Source organism: Sus scrofa, chromosome 5, assembly GCF_000003025.6.
Source record: "Sus scrofa isolate TJ Tabasco breed Duroc chromosome 5, Sscrofa11.1, whole genome shotgun sequence".
NCBI classification, from domain to species: Eukaryota; Metazoa; Chordata; class Mammalia; order Artiodactyla; family Suidae; genus Sus; species Sus scrofa.
The window spans coordinates 70,428,830-70,451,702 of record NC_010447.5 but is presented as its reverse complement, the minus strand read 5'-3'; the positions used below and the strand labels follow the sequence as shown (position 1 = coordinate 70,451,702).

The 22,873-nt window shown below is 37.0% G+C and overlaps 1 protein-coding gene across 3 annotated transcripts in view; it reads left to right on the top strand.

Moving 5' to 3' along the window:
• CPNE8 (copine 8) overlaps window positions 1–22,873 on the top strand; it is a 268,360-nt gene that overhangs the window by 208,511 nt on the left and 36,976 nt on the right. For all 3 annotated transcript variants that reach the window (XM_021092523.1, XM_013997926.2, XM_021092524.1), the window contains 2 exons: window positions 7,576–7,622; window positions 15,237–15,418. In XM_021092523.1, coding sequence (XP_020948182.1) covers window positions 7,576–7,622; window positions 15,237–15,418 — 229 coding nt within the window. The remainder of the gene's footprint in view (window positions 1–7,575; window positions 7,623–15,236; window positions 15,419–22,873) is intronic.

Here is a 22,873-nt window from a genome sequence, read left to right as displayed (position 1 = left end):
GTCACTTATGAGATATTTTCTAAACTAATGATTTGCAAAAAGGTTGGCCATCTTGCATACCTTCCTTGATAAGGAGTTCTTTTTTTTTTTTTTTTTTTTTCTTGATAGGCAAGAAATAGACTTAGATAGGATGCTTATGAGAGATGCAAGCAGGCAGGCAAGGAGGCTCTGCCCCAAGGATTAGGTGGGCTACAGTTTTATCATCCAAGGGGAGTGGGGATGGGAACAGACCGCCTCTTCCTCTTGCTTCCCATAGTACCTTCTTGGTATCATGGTGCTTATTCAAATCAGCAGACAGTGGTCCTTAAACTCCTACCTTGGCCTGAAGCTGAATGTAAGCCTCACCTCGTCCCCCAACCAATGACCCTGAGGCATATCTCTGTGCTCTCATAGTCAAGCAGGCCTACCTTGTTCTGATGGGCCTCTTAAGCAGTTATTAAGCAGTTACTAACTTACAGTGATCTCCCAAAGTTCCCTAGGGTTCCCTCTCTATCTATGGTCCCTTACTGGGGTTTCTACAACTACCTGTGTAACTATCCTATTACATCCCTATCACTATAGGGAAATTAGCCTACCTCCTTGCAAAGTTATATTTTATTTTGTTTCTTTTTATTTTTTTTAAATTTATTATAGTTGATTTACAGAGTTCTGTCAATTTCTGCTACACAGCAAAGTGACCCAGACACACACACACACACACACACACACACACACACACACATTCTTTTTCTCACATTATCATCCATCATGTTCCATCACAGTGATTGGGTAGAGATCCCTCTGCTATTCAGCAAGATCTCATTGCTTATCCACTCTAAATCCGATAGTTTGCATCTACTAACCCCAAACTCCCAGGCCATCCCCTCCCACCCCCTCCCCCTTGGCAACCACAAGTCTGTTTTCCATGTCCATGAGTTTGTTTCTTTTCTGTAGATAGGTTCATTTGTGCCATATATTAGATTCCAGATATAAGTGATACTATATGGGATTTGTCTTTCTCTTTCTGACTTACTTCACTTAGTATGAAAGTCCTAATTCCATCCATGTTGCTGCAAGTGGCATTATTTTGTTCTTTTTTCTGGCTGACTAGTGTTCCATTATGTATAAGTACCACATTTTCCTAATCCATTCATCTGTCTGTGGATGTTGAGGTTGTTTCCATGTCTTGGCTACTGTAAATGGTGCTGCAGTAAACATAGGGTGCGTGTATCTTTTCCAAGGAAAGTTTTTTTCTGGACATATGCCCAGGAGTGGGATCGTTGGATCATATGGTAATTCTATATTTAGTTCTCTGAGGTACCTCCATGCTGTTTTCCACAGAGGTAGCACCAATTTACATTCTCCCCAACAGTGTAGGAGGGTTCCCTTTTCTCTATACCCTCTCCAGCATTTGTAATTTGTAGACTTATTAATGATAGCCATACTGACCAGTGTGAAGTGGTACCTCATTGTAGTTTTGATTTGCATTTCTTAATAATTAGCGATATTGAGCATTTTTTCATGTGCCTGTTGGCCATTCGTATTTCTTCTTTGGAGAAATGTCTATTCAGGTCTTCTGCCCATTTTTCAACTGGGTTATTTGTTTTGTTGTTGTTGAGGTGTATGAGTCATTCATTTATTTTAAAGTCAAGCCCTTGATGGTAACATCAGTTGCAACTATTTTCTCTTGTTCCATAGGTTCTTTTTTTTTTTTTTTATGGTTTCCTTTGCTGTGCAAAAACTTGTAAGTTTGATTAGGGCCCCTTGGTTTGTTTTTGTTTTTATTGCTGTTGCCTTGGGAGACTGACCTAAGAAAACGTTTGTAATGTTGATGTCAGAGAATGTTTTGCCTATGTTCTCTTCTGGGAGTTTGATGGTGTCTTGTTTTATATTTAAGTCTTTAAGCCATTTTGAGTTGATGTTTGTGCATGGTGTGAGAGTATGTTCTAGTTTCATTGATTTGCATGCAGCTGTCCAGGTTTCCCAGCAACATTTGCTGAAAAGACTTTCTTTTTCCCATTTTATTTTTTTGCCTCCTTTGTCGAAGATTAACTGACTATAGGTGTCTGGGTTTATTTCTGGGTTCTCTATTCTGTTCCATTGGTCTGTATGTCTGTTTTGGTACCAGTAATACACTGTCTTGATTCTATAGCTTTGTAGTATTGCCTGAAGTCTGGGAGAGTCAAGCCTTCTGCTTGGTTTTTGTTCCTCAGGATGCTTTGGCAGTTCTTGTCTTTTATGTTTCCATATGAATTTTTGGATTGTTTATTCTAGTTCTGTGAAAATATCATGGGTGATTTGATAGGGACTGCATTTCAATACTATGTTGAATAACAGTGGTGACAGTGGGCATCCTTGTCTTGTTTGAGATTTTAGTGGGAAGGCTTTCAGCTTTTCTTTCTTTCTTTTTTTTTTTTTTTTTTTTGTCTTTTTTCTATTTCTTGGGCCGCTCCCGTGGCATATGGAGGTTCCCAGGCTAGGGGTCGAATCGGAGCTGTAGCCACCGGCCTACGCCAGAGCCACAGCAACCCGCGATCCAAGCCGCGTCTGCAACCTGCACCACAGCTCACAGCAACGCCGATCGTTAACCCACTGCGCAAGGGCAGGGACCGAACCCGCAACCTCATGGTTCCTAGTCGGATTCGTTAACCACTGCGCCACGACAGGAACTCCAACTTTCAGCTTTTCTGCATTGAGTGTTATATTGGCTGAGTCCTCCTCCTCTCGCCTTCCCCAACAACGGCACCTTGCTTCTCCTGCAGGCCCAGGCCTCCTCTCAGGTTCCCTCTGGTGTGACACTCTGCTCCCCAACCCATGGCGCACCACTCCCTAGTCCCTCAGATTTCTCCACAGAGCCAGCCCTATCATCTCCCTGGAAGTGACCTCCAGAGCCTGAGTCTCAGCGCCCAGCCTCCACCGCAGTGTCTCTGGTTCTCGTGTCCCAGGAGGGTGGTATCAAAGGTTTGTGCTGCTCTCTTTCTGCTTTCCCTCCTCAGTCCAGCTGCTATGGTTTTCTCCAAGGATCTGAGGTCTGTCCAGCTTGGCTGATCTCCCCATCGTTTAGGTGGCTTCCCAGGGTGCAGGTCCCTTTCCTCTTTCACAGCTCCCTCTTAGGAGTGCTGGCCCCATCTTGATTCCTTCTTTTTTCTCTTCTTTCTCATTTTTGCCTTTTGTTCTACCCAGTTATTTGAAGGTTTTCTTGCCCTTTTTGGAGGTTTATGGTCTTTAGCCAGCATTCAGTAGATGTTCTGTGTGAATTATTCTACATGTAGATTTTTTTGTCAAGGGTAAATAACCCTGTCAAAAAAAATATATAACCCTCTCAGCAATTTATGGGCATAGGAGTCAAGACTTTTGAAGATGCAGCAAAATTTAGAGTGAGACAGCTATCTGTTTTATCACTCAGGTAGTTGAACTGTTTTATGAAAGAGGGAAAATTGTTCAATGAAAAGGTTCAATGTTTAGTCTGTGGTGCTCTAGGACCAAGAAGGATTAGTCTGGATTATAGTGCCTGAGGAATTGAACCATAGTCTCAGGGAGGTTCCAGAACACAGGTGTGAACCAAGTTCATTTTAGTAAATCAAGGCAGAAGATAGTCTTGGTACCACTGTGGCAAGAATGAGAAGAATATCTGAATTCGGTGGGCATCTCAACTTCATTTATGAATTCTAGAATCCAATAGCTAGTGATCTGAATCTGCCTTTGTCAAAATTAATTTAAACAAGAGTGGAAAAAGTTCATCTTTCGTATTTAATAATTTTCAATTTGTTCAACTGAACAGAATTTGAAATTGGGAATAAAGTAAAACAATCCTCTGTGCATCCCCATCACAATTGTTAGTTCTTAATTATTGTTTTCTATGGATCTTTGCTGTGCTAGTTAAAATTTCTACCTTGACATCTGGTTTATCTGTCATTCATAACTTTTGAAAGGTGTAGAATGAAATAAGGACATTTTCCAATAATATGTTTTAGCAGTACTGGGACATATGCATTGGGGATTTTCATGAGATGTTACTACTAACTCATGAACTTGGGCAGGCATGCCTTTTTGATACTCCAGGTTATAGTACTCCTATCTGGTTTCTTGAAATCCTGCTTTTTCTTGTCTGCTTCTAAAACATAATATGAGAGGTAAAATAGCACTTCCTGAGCAAAATGTTTCAAGGATTTATATTTGATAGTTTTATGAATATGCGTCAGGAAACATATGAATTCAGTTTTTTAAATTTTTACTTTGACTCATTTTTTTCTCTAACATTAGCTTCAGTGTTAAAGTAAGTAAATGTAAAAAATTAAATGTAACAAAATTACTAATGAAGATTTGTTTTACTTTCACGACATTATTTATCAAAGTCTTCAGAAAGCTGTCTCAGCCTAAAGTTATAGTATTGCTAGCAACTTTCTTTAAAACATTTATTAGTAGGAGCTCCCACTGTGGCTAAGCAGATTAAGGGTATAGTTTCTGTGAGGATGAGGGTTCAATCCCTGGCCTCACTCAGTAGGTTAAGGATTCAGTGTTGTTTCAAGCTGCGGCATAGGTCACAGGTGCAGCTCAGATCCGGTGTTGCGTGGCTATGGTGTAGGCTGGCAGCTGCAGCTCCAGTTGGACTCCTCACCCGAGAACTTGCAAATGCCACGGTGGAGGCCCTAAAAAGAAAAAAATATATATTATTAGGTAATATTTTCAAAATACAGATAGTATGTGGCACTTGGTAAATATACATTATAATATGAATGGTAACTTTAAGGAATTGTGGGAATGAACAAGCTGTTATCCACAGTAAATGCATACTTGTGTTTTAGGTAGACTATTGATTATGAATTCCATGATAAACAGCTATGTTATTCTGTCATTGTTTTTAATAGTAGAAAGCTAGAATTGTAAGATTTAGGAGTTCAAGGATAGTATTTGGTTTCTCTTTATCAATTCACACAGTGCTTGAACATCAGAAGCTGTTCAATAAATAATTGTTGAATTGTAATTTTTTTAAATGGAAAAGTCCAAAAGGTGTGATAATAGGTTAAGGACCTTCACAGCCATGACATGGTTTATGTAATGAGCTACTGTATTTCCCTTCTAATTTGAATACTGCTGATTCAAAAGAGTAAAGGAGTAAGATTCTTTCTGACATGCAAAAGAGGTAATGATTCATATCTTGAAATCAATCAACCACCAAATGTGCATCCAGAATTGTTTTACTTGTTGAGATTCTCTATGAGATCATGATTACAGAATGGTCTTAGGAGTTCCCGTCGTGGCGCAGTGGTTAACGAATCCGACTAGGAACCATGAGGTTGCGGGTTCGGTCCCTGCCCTTGCTCAGTGGGTTAACGATCTGGCGTTGCCGAGCTGTGGTGTTGGTTGCAGACGCGGCTCGGATCCCGCGTTGCTGTGGCTCTGGCGTAGGCCGGTGGCTACAGCTCCGATTCAACCCCTAGCCTGGGAACCTCCATATGCCGCGGGAGCGGCCCAAAGAAATAGCAAAAAAAAGACAAAAAAAAAACCCAAAAACGAAATGGTCTTAGTTATCATTTAGTGCTAAATACACATTTGATACCGTCTTGGAGTGTCTTAAGCTTCATCGGTACACTTGGTACACCCTGGCTCCCTCCCTCCCTCCTCTCTGCTTCTTCCCTCCTTTCTTTTCTTTCCCTCCTTTCTTTTCCCTTTCTTTCTTTTCTTTCTTCTTTCCTTCTTAATAAATTTTTAAATTTCTTTAAATTTCTCTTTGCTTTCTTTTACATTTTTTGTTGTACCTAATCTACTTGGTTTTATAATTTAGTATGTAAGCTATGTACATAAGCTGTGTAAAATCACATTACATATGTATATGTATGTTTTGTAGAGAGGAAGAGGTGGATTTAGTATTTCATGTAGTTTTTCTGTCAGTCCTTGCTTTATTGTTGCATGTCAAGCATCTGTCCTCTGAGTTTGGAAACTTGGCTGCTGCTGGCTAGTAGGTAGCTGAAAATTCAAACCCAGTTTTTTCAGCCTCAAAAGTTAAACCCTTTCTAATACACCATGCTATCCCCTTTATTACTGTCACTTTCTCTGTAGCAGCAGAATGACAAAGCAGTGTGCTGATGGGGACTGTTCAGTTCCTCAGGGGGATTTATTTTCTCAAAATATTCTCCCAAATTATCTCAATATATTCACCGATTCTTTTTCTACAAGTTTTATGTGTTAAAAGTGTTATGCTCCAAATTAGCCTATATCCTTAGCCTATAAACCTAATTTCCACTCTGAGGGAAAAAAAAAATACCATATAGCTCTAAAGAGAATCTTACTCGTTTTTATTAATGTAAAGCACAGAAGATTGTTTATTCCTTAGGAAAAAAAAAATAAATTTCCTTCAACTACTGAATAGTATGAAGGACTTTTCAGACAGAATTTTTAGGCAGGAAAGGAAGTATTATCCTTTGTATTTGTAGTTACAGGGGCCCCGGCACCATCGCGCTTACTCTCATCATCCACATCCTCATCACCACCACTGCCGTTTCAACACCAGCTCAGACTTTGAAGTGTTCAATCAATTGTATGGGGTGTCAAAAATACAATCAAAAATAACCTACTCCTCATGTTTTCCAATGATTTACTTTTTAAATTAAAAAATTATTTGTTGGTAATTCCCTGATGGCCCATCCGTTGGGAATTCAAAGTGGTCACTGCTGTAGCTCGGGGTCCATCCCTGGCCCAGGAACTTCCGCATGCCCTGAGCACAGCCTAAATAAATAAATTATTTTTTAAAAATTATAGATGCAATAGCAGGTTATCCCAGTAGTGATATCATTGCCACTTGTTTGTGGTTTTATACCTTCTTTGGTGAGAAATAAGTGAAATTTACAAAGAAAGGGTCAGAGGTCTATCTAAAAGAGTGAATTGTTAATGCGAATGCCACCTCTTTGGCTTCTATCAGAAAAAAAGAAAGGAAAAATATTAACGCAGTAAAATAATTCTGGGTAACTACCATGTGCTGAAAGTTTTAAGTATATATAACCAATTTCATCTACATAAATATTTATCTATGACCTGTACATACACACACACTTGCACGGGAGCGCTATGAGCGCTGAGGTATCAGGTATCAGTACCTAAAATATTTCAGTTCTGAAGAAAGCAAATAAAATCCTGTGTTTGCAGGGTTGTTGGAAAGAATTAGTTTAAGGAACAATATTATGGGACATAATTTTAGCTATGCCATACTTTTAAGGGCATAATGATTTCACAGACTATAGAATAGTTTTGAAATCAAATTATAATAAATGTTGACATTGAAGGCTAGCAAGTAATTATTTTCAGTTTGAATTCTTCATTGTGAGCCCTTCACTTAGTCATTGTGCTCTCAACTAAGAACTGTTTTCATTCCTGATGCATTATTTTGTATTTTACAGTTGTATGATTTTGAAGGTATTTTGCCAAGTTCTTAGCTTGAAACACTGCCTATCCAATACAGTGCAATGTGTGGCATAACATAATTGCTAGTACTAACATGTAAGAAAGTGAATGATGTTAAAAATATAACACAAATGGAAATCAAACTCCTTTTCACAAGGCTATTTAATTATTAATGATTCTTATTTACTTATGTTTTAGAACGCAAATCAATTTCACAGTGGCCATTGATTTTACAGCATCAAATGGTGAGTATTATGACTCTCCTGTAATAAAAATTATCGCAATTACATGAAAAAATACATTTATTTTCATAAGATTTAGATAATTTATTTCTACATATACATATATTGAAGTGTTTCATATAAAATTCAGGTAATTTTTCTTTTTCTAATATGATAGCATAATTCAGGTATACAAAAGACTATAAGAAATACAACAAAAGTGCATATTAGTCCATTCAAATTGATTAAATATTTGAATATTTTCACTTTTACATATTTTTAAAAAGAAAATTTTTAGATCTTGTTAAGCTCATTGTATACCCTGCCCCATTTCTTCTACCCTGTCTTCTTCTCCATGCATAACTATAATTCTGAAGTGTTTCTAATCATACTCCTCATTTTTATAGTAGTTTTCTGTTTATTAATTTGCATAAATGTAATTCAAGTACATGTACCTTATGCAGCTGGCTTTACTTTTCGGCAGGTTTTTTTTGTTTGTTTTTTTTGTTTGGTTTTTTTTTGCCATCTCTAGGGCCGCTTCCACAGCATATGGAGGTTCCCAGGCTAGGGGTCCAATCAGAGCTGTAGTCGCCAGCCTATGCCACAGCAATGCGGGATCCGAGCCATATCTGCAACCCACATCACAGCTCACAGCAACACCGGATCGTTAACCCACTGAGCAAGGCCAGGGATCGAACCCACAACCTCATGGTCCTAGTTGGATTCGCTAACCACTGAGCCACGATGGGAACTCCCGGCAGTTTTTTTTTTTTAAGAATTGCTTACATTAACACATTCATATTTAATTAATTCAGAGGGACCATCATGTAATAACCCCTGTATAGATATTGATATTTTATCAAACATTTTAAGAAACAAAAGACAGTGGACTTTTAATTTATCTTGGAGTAACTTTGTTTCAAACAAAATAATCATTTGAAATCAGTTATTACATATCATAAGAACATGACTCTCATTATTTAACTTTTATCAGAAATTGCCATCAGTTTATATATTTATCTAGATTTTTATTTCTAATTGTTTATTGTGCTATGGCTCTCCTGTTCCCTTCACATTTCTCTCACATTCACTCACATTTCACAAAGTAGTAGATTCTCTTAGGTAAGAAAACACTTTAGAGATCACTTACTGCAACCACGATCATCTTATACAAATAAGAAAATTCATATCTAGAAAATCTTTTATAAATATGTTTCAGCTTGTTAGTAGTAGAATTAGAAATAGAGATGAACAGACCAAATTCTAATTCCGCTTACCTTTCACTACATGATAAATATATTCTTCAACATTGTGGCTTCAAATTAATGGTTTTTGTGCATGTATTATTCAGCAAAATATGAAGCATAGGGCCCATTCCATCGTGGCTCAGTGGAAACGAATCTGACTAGCATTTCTGAGGACACAGGTTTGATCCCTGGCCTCACTCAGTGGGTTAAGGATCCAGCATTGCTGGGCTGTGGTGTAGGTGGCAGATGCAGCTCGGATCTGGCATTGCTATGGCTGTGGCATAGGCCAGCAGCCACAGCTCCAATCTGACCCTACCTAGCCTGGGAACTTCCATATGCCGTGGGTGTGGCTCTAAAAAGACAAAAAGAAATATTTAAAATTTAAAAATATGAAACAGACACCTAAACTCCAACTGGGTTAAAATACTAGCTTTCATTTACTGATGAGCATTAGCATAACAACTAGAAGAGCAATAATCTCTTCGATAGAAAGAGTCAATCTACTGAAACTGATTTAAGCAAATAGACAATCTGAACGGACCTATAAGAGACTGAATTAGTAATTAAATACCCACCCACAGAGTGTATTTGGGTCCAAGTCCAGATAGTTTCGCTGGTGAATCCTATTTAAAGAGGAATGACTACCAATTCTTGACAAATTCTTCCCCCAAAAAAGAGGATAGGTGGAAACACTTCCCAACTCATTTTAAGAGATATTATCAAATGCCAGAACCAGACAAGGACATCAAAGAACAATTGAAGATCAGTATCTTTTATGGATATAAAAATCCTCAACAAAATACTAGCAAACTGAATCCAGTAGCATATAGAGAATTACGTACCCTGACCAATTAAAATTAATCCAGGAATACAAGGTTGGCTTAATATTCAAAAATCAAATAATGTAGTATACCACATCAAAAGAAAAAATGGAAAAACCACATGTCATCTCAATTGATACAGAAAAAGAATTTGACAAAGTCCAACATACTTTTAAAATAAAAACACTTAAACTAGGAATAGAAATTGACTTGCTAGCTTTATGAAGGGAAAACATGAAAAACCTTTAGCCAACACTATACTTAAAGATGAAAAGCTGGAGGCTTTCCCATTAAGATGAGGATCAGAACAAGGATGTCTGCTCTTACCATTTTTACTTGACATTGTTTGGAGGCCAGAGCAATTAGACAATAAATAAATAAAAGACAACTGGTTTGGAAAGAAGAGGTAAAACTATTTTTATTTGCAGATGACATAATCTCGTATGTAGAAAATCCTAAGGAATCAACTAAAAATCTACTACAACTAATAAATGAGCTCAGTGAGATTGAAAGATGGAAGAGCAATATATAAAAATCAATTTTTTCCTATGTACTTCCAATGAACAATCTGAAAATGAAATTAAGGAAGTAGTTCCATTTACAACAGTATCAAAAGTAATACAGTACTTAGGAATAAATTTAAGAAAGTGAGTGTAAAACTTATATCCTAAAATTATATCCTGAAAAAAAATTGAAAGAAATTAAAGATCTAAATAAGTGGAAAAACATGCCATCTTCATTAATTAGAAAATTTAACATTGTTAAGGTGGCAATATTTTCCAAAAGGTCAACAGATTCACTGTAATCTCTTTCAAAATCTGAATGGTCTTTTTTGAGAAATAGATAACTGATCCCAAAATTTATACAGAATTTAAAGGGAGAATCAGAAGAACCAAAGCAGACTCGGGAAAAAAAATAAATAAAAAGAACAAAGTAGGAAGATTCATACTCTTCATTTTTGAAACTTACTACAAAACAACAGTAACCCAGACAGTCTGGGGCTGCCATAAAGACAGATTTATAGATCAATGAAATAGAATTGAGATTCCAGAAATGAACTCATGCATCGAAAAGAATAGTCTTTTCAACAAATGGTACTGGGACAACTGGATAGCCACCTGCAAAAAAAAAATGAGGTTGGATCCTTACCTAATTTCGTATAAAAAATTAATACAAAAATAGAACAAAAATTAGGAGTTCCTGTCGTGGAGCAGTGGTTAACGAACCCGACTAGGAACCATGGGGTTGCAGGTTCGATCCCTGCCCTTGCTCAGTGGGTTAACGATCCAGCGTTGCCGTGAGCTGTGGTGTAGGTTGCAGACGCGGCTCGGATCCCGGTTGCTGTGGCTCTGGCGTAGGCTGGTGGCTACAGCTCCGATTGGACCCCTAGCTGGGAATCTCCATATGCCGCGGGAGCGGCCCAAGAAATAGCAAAAAAAGACCAAAAAAAAAAAAAAAAAGAACAAAAATTAAATGTAAGGGTAAAAATTATAAAACTATTAGAAGACAATATCAGGATGCATCTACCTTGGATGTAGCAATTGATCTTAAATATGACATCAAACACACAAGCTACAAGAGCAAAAAATAAATAAATTGAACTCTATCAAAATTAAAACTTTTTATGCCCCACAGAACATAATTGACAAAGTGAAAAGATAAACCCCAGAACAGGATAAAATGTTAGCAAATCAAATATTGTTTTATATTCAAACTTGGGATTTGTATCATATAACTCAAGACAAATAACCCAATTAAAAATAGTATTCCATTTATTCAAAGAAGGCGTAAAATGACCACTAAGCACATGAAAAGGTGCTTGGCACACTTACATGTCAGGAAATGCAAATTAAAACCATACTGTGGTACTCCTTCACACTCACTATAATGACTATAATCCAAAAGTCAAATAAAAAGTGTTGGCAAGCATGTGGAGATTTTGGAACCCTCATATACTGCCGACGGAAATGTAAAATGGTGCAATTACTTTGGAAAACTCCTTGGTAGTTCTTCAAGTTGTTAAATATAGAGTTACCTTATCACCCAACAATTCCAGTCCTAGATATAAATGCAAGAGATGAAAACACATGTCCACACAAAAATTTGTACCTGAATATTTATAGGGGCATAATAGCCGAAATGTGGAAACAACCCAAATGTCCACCAACAGATAAATTGGTTTTAAAATGTAGTATATTCATACAATGCAATACTACTCAGCAATAAACAGGGATTCAATATGAAGTACTAAAACATGCTACAACACAAATGAACCTTGAAATCACTGTACTAAGTGAAAGCCAGTCACAAAAGATCACATATGTGATTCTATTTATATGAAATGTCTAGAATAGGAAATTAATAGAGGCAGAAAGTAGAGTAGTCATTGTTTGGTGCTGGGCTGGATGGAGTGATAAGGGAACGATAGTAAATAGGTACACTTTTTCCAGTGATGAAAATGTAAAATTGACTGTATTGAAGCTTGTACATATCTGTAAATATATTTAAAGTCACTGAATTGTAAATTTTAAATGGATTAATTATAAATTATATGTATCTCAAAGCTTTTTAAAAAGAACCTATTCAAATGTGATTTTCTTTACAAAGGCATAATATACATCTAAAACAAAATGAGATGTTTTTATAACTTTCAGTGTTTAAAATATTACAGAATCCTTAAGCAAAATGTTATAGCTAAGAGTCAGGGCTTTGGAATCTTCCTAGACTCAAATTCCAGTTTGACCAATATTACTGCATGATTTTGTCAAGTTATTTAATCTGAAAAGCAGGTATAATAAAAGTGCCCATGTCATAAGTTTGTTGAAAAGGAATTGAGATCTGAAGTACATTCATAATAGATTACATGCTATTATAATTATCATTAGATGATAACCCAGTGTTATCAACCTATTACAAGTTCATTTTTCAAATGCATGACTATTGAGACAGAGGTGGTACAAACATGGTCCTATATTCAAGGAATTGCCCAATTTTGTGGTTCAGAACACCAGAGCATAAGAGTAGGAGAGGAGAGACAATAAGGGCTGCAATAAATAAAGAAGGTTGTCTGATGCATTTGGGACATACGCTGGAAGAGGAGAAGGTGAATTTCAGGATAGGTTGGCAATCTGAGAGGTAGAGACGGAAAGGAAGATCTCCTTAGTGGTAGAGTGAATAGATTGATCTGGGTGAAGGTGCTGGAAAGAATAGGGAACATCTTTGAATAGGTAGGATTGGGCTCTGCTATGTATAATAGACTAAGATGTTTGGATATGCTGGAGGTATTAGTGGTATTTTTATCTTACCTTTAATTGTGGTTTTCTTAGAGAAATAGAATTAGCTACATATTCAACCATTGAGTGACAGCTCTTATATTTGAGAGTTGTGTTAAATAACCACCTAAGTAGTGGTATTACTTATCTGTGGCTCAAATACCGCTTAATCAAGTAGTGATATTACTTATCTAAAGCCTAATGGAAAAAAAAATAAAATTAATTTAAAAAAGGAGTCCTGTCATGGCCAGCAGTTAATGAACCCGACTAGCATCTGTGAGGACATGGGTTCCCTCCCTGGCCTTGCTCAGTGGGTTAAGGATCCAGCATTGCCCTGAGCTGTGATGAAGGTCGCAGACATGGCTTGGATCCTGCATTGCTGTGACTGTGGCGTGAGCCAGCAGCTAAAGCTCCGATTGGACCCCTAGCCTGGGAACCTCCATATGCCTCGGGTGTGGCCCTTAAAAGAAAGCAAAAGACACAATTAATTAATTAATTAATTAATTAAAGCCCAATGGGCTTTTGACCAAGAGGCAAAATCCCTACTTTGTAAGAAGTGTCAAAGGAAAATTGCACTGGGTAAGTTGAACTGGCCCAAGGCAGACTTTATTCAAGACCTTTGCAGTAGAGATCAAAGCTATTGCAATGGCAGAGAGAAACTGAACTCTGCTCCTCCAAAACAAAAGATAGGGGTTTTTGTTGGTGAACTATTGGACTAGTACTGAGAGATATTGGGGAGGAAATTGGTCTGGATGATTAGAGCATCTGTGTTTAGTAATTAGCACTTACTGAAGTTGGGTCCTACCCGGCCACCACCCCGACAGAGACTAGGCAATAGAGTGCTATCTTGATGATTACATTTCAAAGGGATGGCTCTCAGGTCCCTAAGAAAGGCATTCCTGAATTTTAAAAGATTTACATCTGAAAGGAGCATAGAAAGAATTTGCAGTTCCACACTTTCTAAAGTAAATGCTCTAAGAAATAGGAAGTGGGGGTGGGAGCTACAGTCAAGAGAAACCTTTCAAAAGTTTAGTCCAACTGAGGGGACCACCTTAGAAGACTTTTTTTTTTAATTTTATCATGTGGAAACAGCCCTTAAATGTCTATAGCCCTTTAGAAATATAAATGCATTTACACAATGAATTACTTTTAAACCAAAAATGTTCTGGGTATTATTATATGTGTTATAAACCAAAGGAAGATCTTTCCTTTCGTTCTCTCTAGATCTCAAGTGCTTATAATTATTTTTTTCTCTATCAAAAAAGAACTATGCCTTGAGGCTTTCCTTCTTCAGGCAATGTTTTAATGCAGAATTGAGCTTTATGAGCTATTGCAAGTCCTATTTAATTTCCATTTTCACTTAAGAAACTAAACAGACCTTCAGGCTGCCTTTGTGCTAGTAATTAGGGCAGCAAAATGTGAATCTCCTGTTTGAGTGGTAGCACATTTATGACTTTGTCTCTCAAATTCATCTTTATTGAAATGCACCAACCTATGTAGCATAGGCATATTGAAAATTCAAAACCTTGCGGATGACCCAGATAATAATAGCAGTAGTAATTAAATTTTACATTTCCATGGTGCTGTATAATTTTTAATCACATACACACACATAATCTTATTTTGCCTTCACAGTAAACACTGTGGTAGAATTTATTTTGGCATTTTATAATTGTTGTCCTGCAAATGGCAAGACTTGACTTTGGGCCTTTTACCTCCTAGGTTAATGTCCTGTTCTCTGAATAATTTCTCAGATCTAAGTATTTAATTAACATTGAAAATCACTGTGCTCTTCTCTTTTTATGTGATTAAATTGGGATATGTCTCAAATATTCAGTTTATGTTTGTGATACAACTTTAGGAAGGCCTCATAATTCCTGAAGCCTATTACACCATTCGGGTCCTTTGATTATAGGCATAAGATTTCAAGCTAAAGTCACACAACTTTTTTTAAAAATAAAGATTTCAATAAAATAAGATTAATAAAAGTACCTCTATCCTTCTTCTGGGGCTGAAACTCAAGAATAGCCTTTGCCATTGACAATGAGAAATAATCTTTGGAAAAATCCTGCATATGCTTTAGCACATCTTTGGGAAACTTAGTACATGTTTGATCTCATGTAATAAATATCTCTATGTCAATATCTATCCAAAAGAAGCCATTTAACATATATGAATGTAAGCAGAAAAACATAATTTTTAATATTTCAATCTGAAATAGATATCAAGAAAATGTCCAAAAAATTATCTTTAGCCAGATCACTCATGTTTAAAACATTTTTTTTTTTCTGTCATCAGGCAACCCTGCCCAGCCTACTTCACTTCACTACATGAATCCTTATCAACTGAATGCCTATGGAATGGCATTGAAAGCAGTGGGAGAAATCGTTCAAGATTATGACAGTGATAAAATGTTCCCAGCTTTAGGTTTTGGTGCAAAACTGCCTCCAGATGGAAGGATATCTCATGAGTTTGCTTTGGTAAGAATATATCACAAGGATTAATGTTTTGGAAAAATATGTTGGAGCTTTTCATTGGTTTGCCGCTTCTGTTTTAACCACTCATCTAGCAAATTCTTATGACCATATGCTCAGCTCAATTTTGGTAAATGATTGATTTAGGATGTGATATTAATGGGAAAAAAGTTAAATAGATTAGCAGCAAAGCTACCTAAAGTTATCTGATTTATAAACAGGGCTCTATTCTTCCATTATAGTCATGATCCGTGGGTCAGGAATTTGAGCAGAATACAATGGCAGGGGGGGGGGTACATGTCTTCAGTATGTCTGGACCTCACCTGGGATGGTTTGATTGATTAGAGATGGCTGGAATTATTCTACGGGAGCCATGTATCTGAGTTTCATTCTGGTTATTTTGTTGGATTCCTTAGTTCTTCTCTACATCATGTCTCTTGGAGCTAAGATGGCTTATTTGCTCATAAATGATACCCAAGCTAGGATGGCTGAAATAGTTGGGTTGCCTAGACATCTTCCTGTTTTTCTACACACAATCTGCTCTTGTGGTTATCACGGTATAGTGGTCTCAAGGTAGTCAGATTTCTTACACAGCAGCCAGCTTCCCCAAAGGGAGTATTCTAAAAATCTGGGGCAGAAACTACAGGGTTCTTTATGCCATGGCCTTGGAAGTTCTAGAAAGTTATTTCTCCTACATTCTCTTGGTCAAGCAATTCACTAAGTTCAGCTTAGTTTCAAGGTAGGAGAAGTAACTTTCACCTCTCAATTGGAGGAATATCAAGGATATATAGCTATCCTTAATTTACCATCTCCTAAAATGTCATTTATTTTCAAATATAAAAATTAGTTATAGCTGGAATTAACTTTTTCAAATGAGAAGCAGTAATTATGGCTATAATTAATTATGGTTTCAATATAATGGAGTATAATGACTGGAAAAATATTTCTCTGTTTAATTTACTTAGAACTGCTCCATACTGTATGACTACAAATAAGCAATGTACCACTTTCTACCTTCAAAATAAACTTCACACAGATAGTGCATATAGGCTCAATCAGCCTTATTTTCACTTGTACTTTCTAATGAAATAATGGGAAAATTAATGTCAGAATGGTTAGCTATTATTTTGGTAAAAAATTTAACTTTTCCTTGTAGAAATGACTCCCTACCTACCCTACCCTGTGTATTGTAAGAGCAAACTCTTCCAGTATTTCTGTAGGGTTTTGTTTGTTTGTTTGTTTTTATTCTTGTTTCAAAAGTGGTAAATGGGGAGTTCCCATCGTGGCGCAATGGAAACGAATCCAACTAGAAACCATGAGGTTGCGGTTCAATCCCTGGCCTCGCTCAGGGGGTTAAGGATCTGGCATTGCCGTGAGCTGTGGTGTAGGTCGCAGAGGTGGCTCGGACCCTGCATTGCTATGGCTCTGGCGTAGGCCAGCAGCTACAGCTCCAATGAGACCCCTAGCCTGAGAACCTCCATGTGCCGCGGGTGCGGCCCAAGAAAGACAAAAAGACAAAAAAAAAAAGTAATAAATGGGATTTTTAATTAAAGTTATATGGGAAAAATAGACAAAAATAAACAGTAGCACAATCATTTATTGAGTAATTACTGGGTATCAATTCAGGTACTTTATACTCATTTCTTATATAATCTTCGTAAAATTCAAATGTGGTAGGTATATCATGACTGTCGCATCACACTATTCTATCAAGAGCCACTCACATTAAGTACAGTGAAAAGAGTACCCCCAGAGTTATACAATTTAGCTCAGAATCACAGAATTTAACTAGGTTTCCAGAGGACAGGACTTGAACCCAGATCAATTTTATATTAGAATTCATGCTCTTAACTACTACTCCTAAATCACATTTTATAAAAGTACCTACAATCCCCCCTTCTCAGACATGTGCTTTCTTAACACCATAATATATATACTCCACACACACACACACACACACACCCCACACACTTCCAGAAGCTTTTATATGATTAGACTTCATCTCCCTTAAAGATATTTTAAGAGCTATATATTTAACTTTTTTCCCCTATACTTGTTATTCTTTTTTCTATTCCATTATCCACACAACTTGAGGGAAGGTTGCTGGAGGGTTTCATTTTTTCTTCCATGAACCAGCCCACATGCCACAACTCCCAAGATCATATAAAAATGATTATCCGCTGGGATTTTGTTGTGTCTTAGAGAATTAAATTCTCTCAGAAACTTATAAGACCATGAAAATCACTCATGTGATCCTAAGTCTTAGGTGCCTCCGGAAAAAGGCCACGAACTATTTTAAGCCTAAGAAAAGGAACAACTATGTTAAACTAAATGAGATTTGTTAATTTTCCTTCCATAAGTTTCTTTATCACCCTTATGTATGATTTTTTCTTCCTTTTCTCTCCCTCTCATTCTCTCTTTCTGTTTTTCCTACCTCCACGTTCATTCCCATAACTAAACCTATGCAAAGGAGGGATTTTTTTATTATTTGCATCTTAAATGATTCTTCGAAGCCACAAATATTTAAAGGATGAAGATCCTACCCCTTGAAATTGATGAAAAATTTTCAAAAAATTGATGAAAACAGTTGATGATATTGATGATGATGATGCCTCAGCTTTAATGTCACCTAATAATTATATGACTGTAATTTTTTTCAGAGCACTTTTCTTGGATAAGACTGTCAGGCGAATGTGAAGTAGGTCTTCAATGAGATAGTATTCCACTTGACTTGTGTGTTAACTTCTTCCTAGATAACTGCAGTATACATCCGTAGGTTCTAAAAATGACAAATGGAAAAACTTCAATCCATTTCAATCTGGCAATTAGATTAAATTCAAAATCACACCAGAATTTGTTTATCACACCAATAATATTTCCAATAGCAAGAGAGGCCTTTTAAAAATTTTAACAATCCCTGGTTGGTGAGTTTAGAGATAGCACAAATGTTGAAAATATAACATTATATTATTTCAGGTATATTATATTATACCTGATAATACAATAGTGTAGGGCTTAAGAGGAAGATTTCACATGGGCATGTGGCCAGTGACCCTTTAAAAGAAGGTCTTTTGCGTCGATCAATAGAGAGAAACGCTAATCTGTCCAATTGATTTCTCCTACCAAATATCTAAAAGCACTTGCATACTTTTTACTTATTTTGGCATTTAGAGAAATCTGTACAATTTAATATGTATGTGCAAAATTTTTCTTCCAACTACATCTAAAAGTATAATCACTAAAGTTCTTGAACACTTGCATTCATAAAGTAGAAGCTCAACAGATAATCGTTTCTTGAATAAAAGGGAGAATTCTTTCTGCTTTTCCCTGTAGTAAGCAATCTCTGGGCAGCAACAGATACATTTCAAAGAGTAAAGCAGCAGCCCCTAATAGCTCTCTTCAGCATTTTGTCAGCACTTTAGCCCCACTGAAAAGTATTACAAGCTATGGGCAGCTACAGAGATGAAAAGCTTCTCTTCCAGAACTGAATCTAAATCCCCAGGAGCCCAAATGGAGTAAAAAAAGGGTGGGGGGGGATTGGACACACCCCACTTAAGTCTGTGCATGGGATTATTGCTCGTTTCGAATTCTCTTCTTTATACTTTCTATGTGTTCTACGCATTAACTTATTATTTCACAAGTGGAAAAGTTTACTAGTTAAAAGGGAAATATAAAATAGAGTATGCATTGACTTCGTTAATAAACAACAAAGTTGAAAGCACTTATTTTCAAAAACGTTCTGTGTTTTACTTTTGTGCTAGATCCACACATAAGCTAACTTTAATTTGTCTTAACAAGCAAAAACTAATTCTCCAAGTAATTATTTTAAGAAATGAGTTTTTTTTAAAGATTTTTAAAATCTTTCTATCAAGATTAATGAAATGGTAGGGAAAATAGTGAACTTGTAATTTTAATTCCAGAGGAATAAATTAAATATATAGTTTTATAGAAATATAAATCCCCTCAGTCAAAATGTTAAAATGCTGATCAAAAAGTAACTCAGAACTATCCTTGTTTGTGATTGTTCCCCTAGGACAGATATGTACATTTTTATATGCTTAAAATCAATAATGAGTTTTAATTTTAATTAGCTTCATACGTTCATTTTCAGGAGAAAATAGCACCATAAAATTTTAAAGGAAGATTAAATAGATCAGCTCAGATTAACATCAAAACCAATCATTTACTATCTTGTGCTAGATTTTAAATTTTTATGTTTTAATTTCAGTCAATTCATGTATCCAGTGTTATAAAGAATTCTTTTATTATTTTTATGTTTTACAAAATGGCATGAGGGTTAGTTAATAAAAAGTTTGAAGAAAAAGACAAAAGTAAAGGGGTAAAGTGGATGTAAAGCCTTCTCTCACAAGTGACAAAATTGAAGTGGTTGATAAAATCTGGCTTAGTTCCTTAAGATCCTCAGTCTTTCAACATGTGTAGAATCTTATAACATGGTGGCATGGTGGTGGTTAAGAGACGGGGCTCAGGGCTTGGACTATGTGGGCTCAAACGTTGACTCTCTTATTGCTGTTGTGTGATTTGGGGCACAATATCTAAGCTCTCCATGCCTCAGTTTCTTCATCCGTAAAGTGACGATGATAGCATTTTATCTGCTTTTTTAGGATTATTATGTTATACACATTATATTATATAAAGTTCAAACAAATTTACTGACTTATTTATTGACTTATAAATTAAGTCACTTTCGATTGTTCAAGTAAAAACACACAAGCAAAAATGACTGCTGCTGGAGTTCCCGGCATGGCGCAGTGGTTAACAAATCCGACTAGGAACCATGAGGTTGTGGGTTCGGTCCCTGCCCTTGCTCAGTGGGTTAACAATCCGGCGTTGCCGTGAGCTGTGGTGTACGTCACAGACATGGCTTGGATCCCGGCTTGCTGTGGCTCTGGCGTAGGCTGGTGGCTACAGCTCCGATTCAACCCCTAGCCTGGGAACCTCCATGTGCCACGGGAGCGGCCCAAAGAAATAGCAAAAAGACCAAAAAAAAAAAAAAAAAAAAAAAAAAAAAGACTGCTGCTAACTATGTTTAAGCATGGTTACTGTCCTGAGTGTTTTAAAATATATCTACACATTTTTCACCCCCTTCCAGAGGTGGAGCCTAATTCCTCTTCCCTTGAGTGCGGCTACACTTAGTGACTCATTTCTAACAAATAGATTTAAAGTAGATGTAATGCTATGCCACTTATGAGACTAGAGGTTTGCGGGGGCTTCCTCCTTGCTGTCTCATGGATCACTCATTATGGGAAGTTGGCTGCCATGTTGTAGCAACGCACAAGCAGAGTTTATGTTGGCCTACAGTTGACAAAATTCAGCCTCTGTCAACCGGTGCCAAATAGAAATGCAGAAATGGAGTTTTGGGTGAAAGAGAAAAAGATAGTTTTTATTGTTTTGCCAGGCAAAGGAGGCCACAGCAGGTTAATGCCTTAAAGACTGTGCCCTCCTTTGTGGAAGAATTGCAGGGAGTTTTATAGTCTAAAAGAGAAAAACAGAGTTTCAGATAAGGATTAGGATTGGGGCAAACATGCATTCTTGCTTTGGGGGAATCTTCATCATTGAAATGGCGTCAGGAGATCATGGCATCGATCCTGGTGATGGTTTTCTGGGTTATTGCGTAGAATAACAGTACTTGAAAAAAGGGCATATTGATCAGAGATTAGAACAAACTAGAAAAGTTCCTGAAAAACATCATGTGCTAATAATCTTTGACCCACAGGCAGTTGTGCTCAAGATGCCTAATCTTTAGCTTCCATGTGATTATGTTTAGTTGGGGTTCAATCAAATGAGGGATAAGCACAAGGAAGGGCTCCAAGCTGTTCAGTTTTAAAGTATTCATTTCTGAAAGAAGCATAAGGAGGCGATCCCTTTGTGGCACAGCAGAAATGAATCTGACTAGTATCCTTGAGGATGTGGGTTCAATCCCTGGCTTTGCTCAGTGGATGGGGGATCCAGCATTCTCGTGAGCTGGTGTGTAGATTGCAGATGCAGCCCAAATCTGGTGTTGCTGTGGCTGTGGTGCAGGCTGATAGCTGTAGCTCTGATTTGACCCCTAGCCTGGGAACTTCCACATGCTGCAGATGCCACCCTAAAAAGCAAAAAAAAAAAAAAAAAAAAAAAAAAAAAAATTACGAAAAGAACCATAAGGAACATTACTTCTCTCTTAGGTGTATAAGATGCCTACATCATTATGTGTATCCCTTGAGAGGGAACCAGGATCCTGCCTCAAGGCTGGGCTATTGTTACCCGACTGTTCCTCCCTGGTCTTTGCATCCCCTCCCTTCCCTGATCAGCAACTGTCTGAACCTGTCCCTAGGGAAGGCTGTGGAGGTGGAATGAGGCCCATTTCCTAAGAACAAGAAATGGGGGATACAAAAAGGCTTTTGTGCCCAGGAGCCCTACAGGGCCCTGTTCAGTGACACTACTGCCAGCATGCCATGTAATGAGCCTTACTGAAAGCAGATCTAAGTCTGGTCACGCTTACAGATCATTTCAGCCCAGGTTGGATTCTTGACTGCAAGTTCTTGAGAGATCCTAAGCAAGCGGCTCCTGGATTCCTGACACCTAAAAAATGCCAGAGATAATAAATGCCTGTTATTTTAAGCCACTAACTTTTGGGGTAATTTGCTACATAGCAGTAGATAAAACTTCCTTCTTTGTGTTGTTGGTGGAATCTGGACCAGGGGAATTAAACCCGGTAGTAACAGAGCATTCAAGGTATGAGAAAGTATAACTAGGTCTCCTAGTTTCAAGTTGCCCTTCTGGGTACTGTCTGCAGAATAAGAACTTGTGGCAAGCTCCAGTTCCCTTGAACAGTATGGATATATTTTGATTCTTTTCCCTTTCCCTTGTCTTAATGCTACTCACTTAATGCTACTTCTTAGTTGGGCTTATCAATGATGGCCTGAAAATGTGCATGTAGCAGATATTGTACATTTTTACTACTGTAAAGTAAAACTATTTGAATTGACAGAATTTTTTCTGATTTTAATGCATGTCACTGCAGAAAACTTGGAAAATATAGAATAGTTTAAACAATGAAATAAAAGTCAACACTTATACAGCCACCTAGAGGTAGCCACTGTTAATATTTTGTTTCCTCCTTTTTAAATTTTTATGTTCATCTCTATATGTACACAGATCTGTGTAAAAATGACACTATTAATTGTAAATTGTGATATTCAATTTCTCAAGATTATGTAGAATTTTCTCCTGCCGTTTTTTGAAAAGTATCCACTTTTAATGATTGCACATTACATCATATCACAATCTATGCAATATATTATAATCTATTATTGTTGATCACTTAATTTTTTGCTATTATAAATAAATAAATGAATTTTCTTCCAAAAATTCTTTTTTTATGGACATACCTGCAGCGTATGTTCCCAAGCCAGGGACTGATTTCGAGCCAGAGCTGGGACCCACACCGCAGCTGTGGCAACA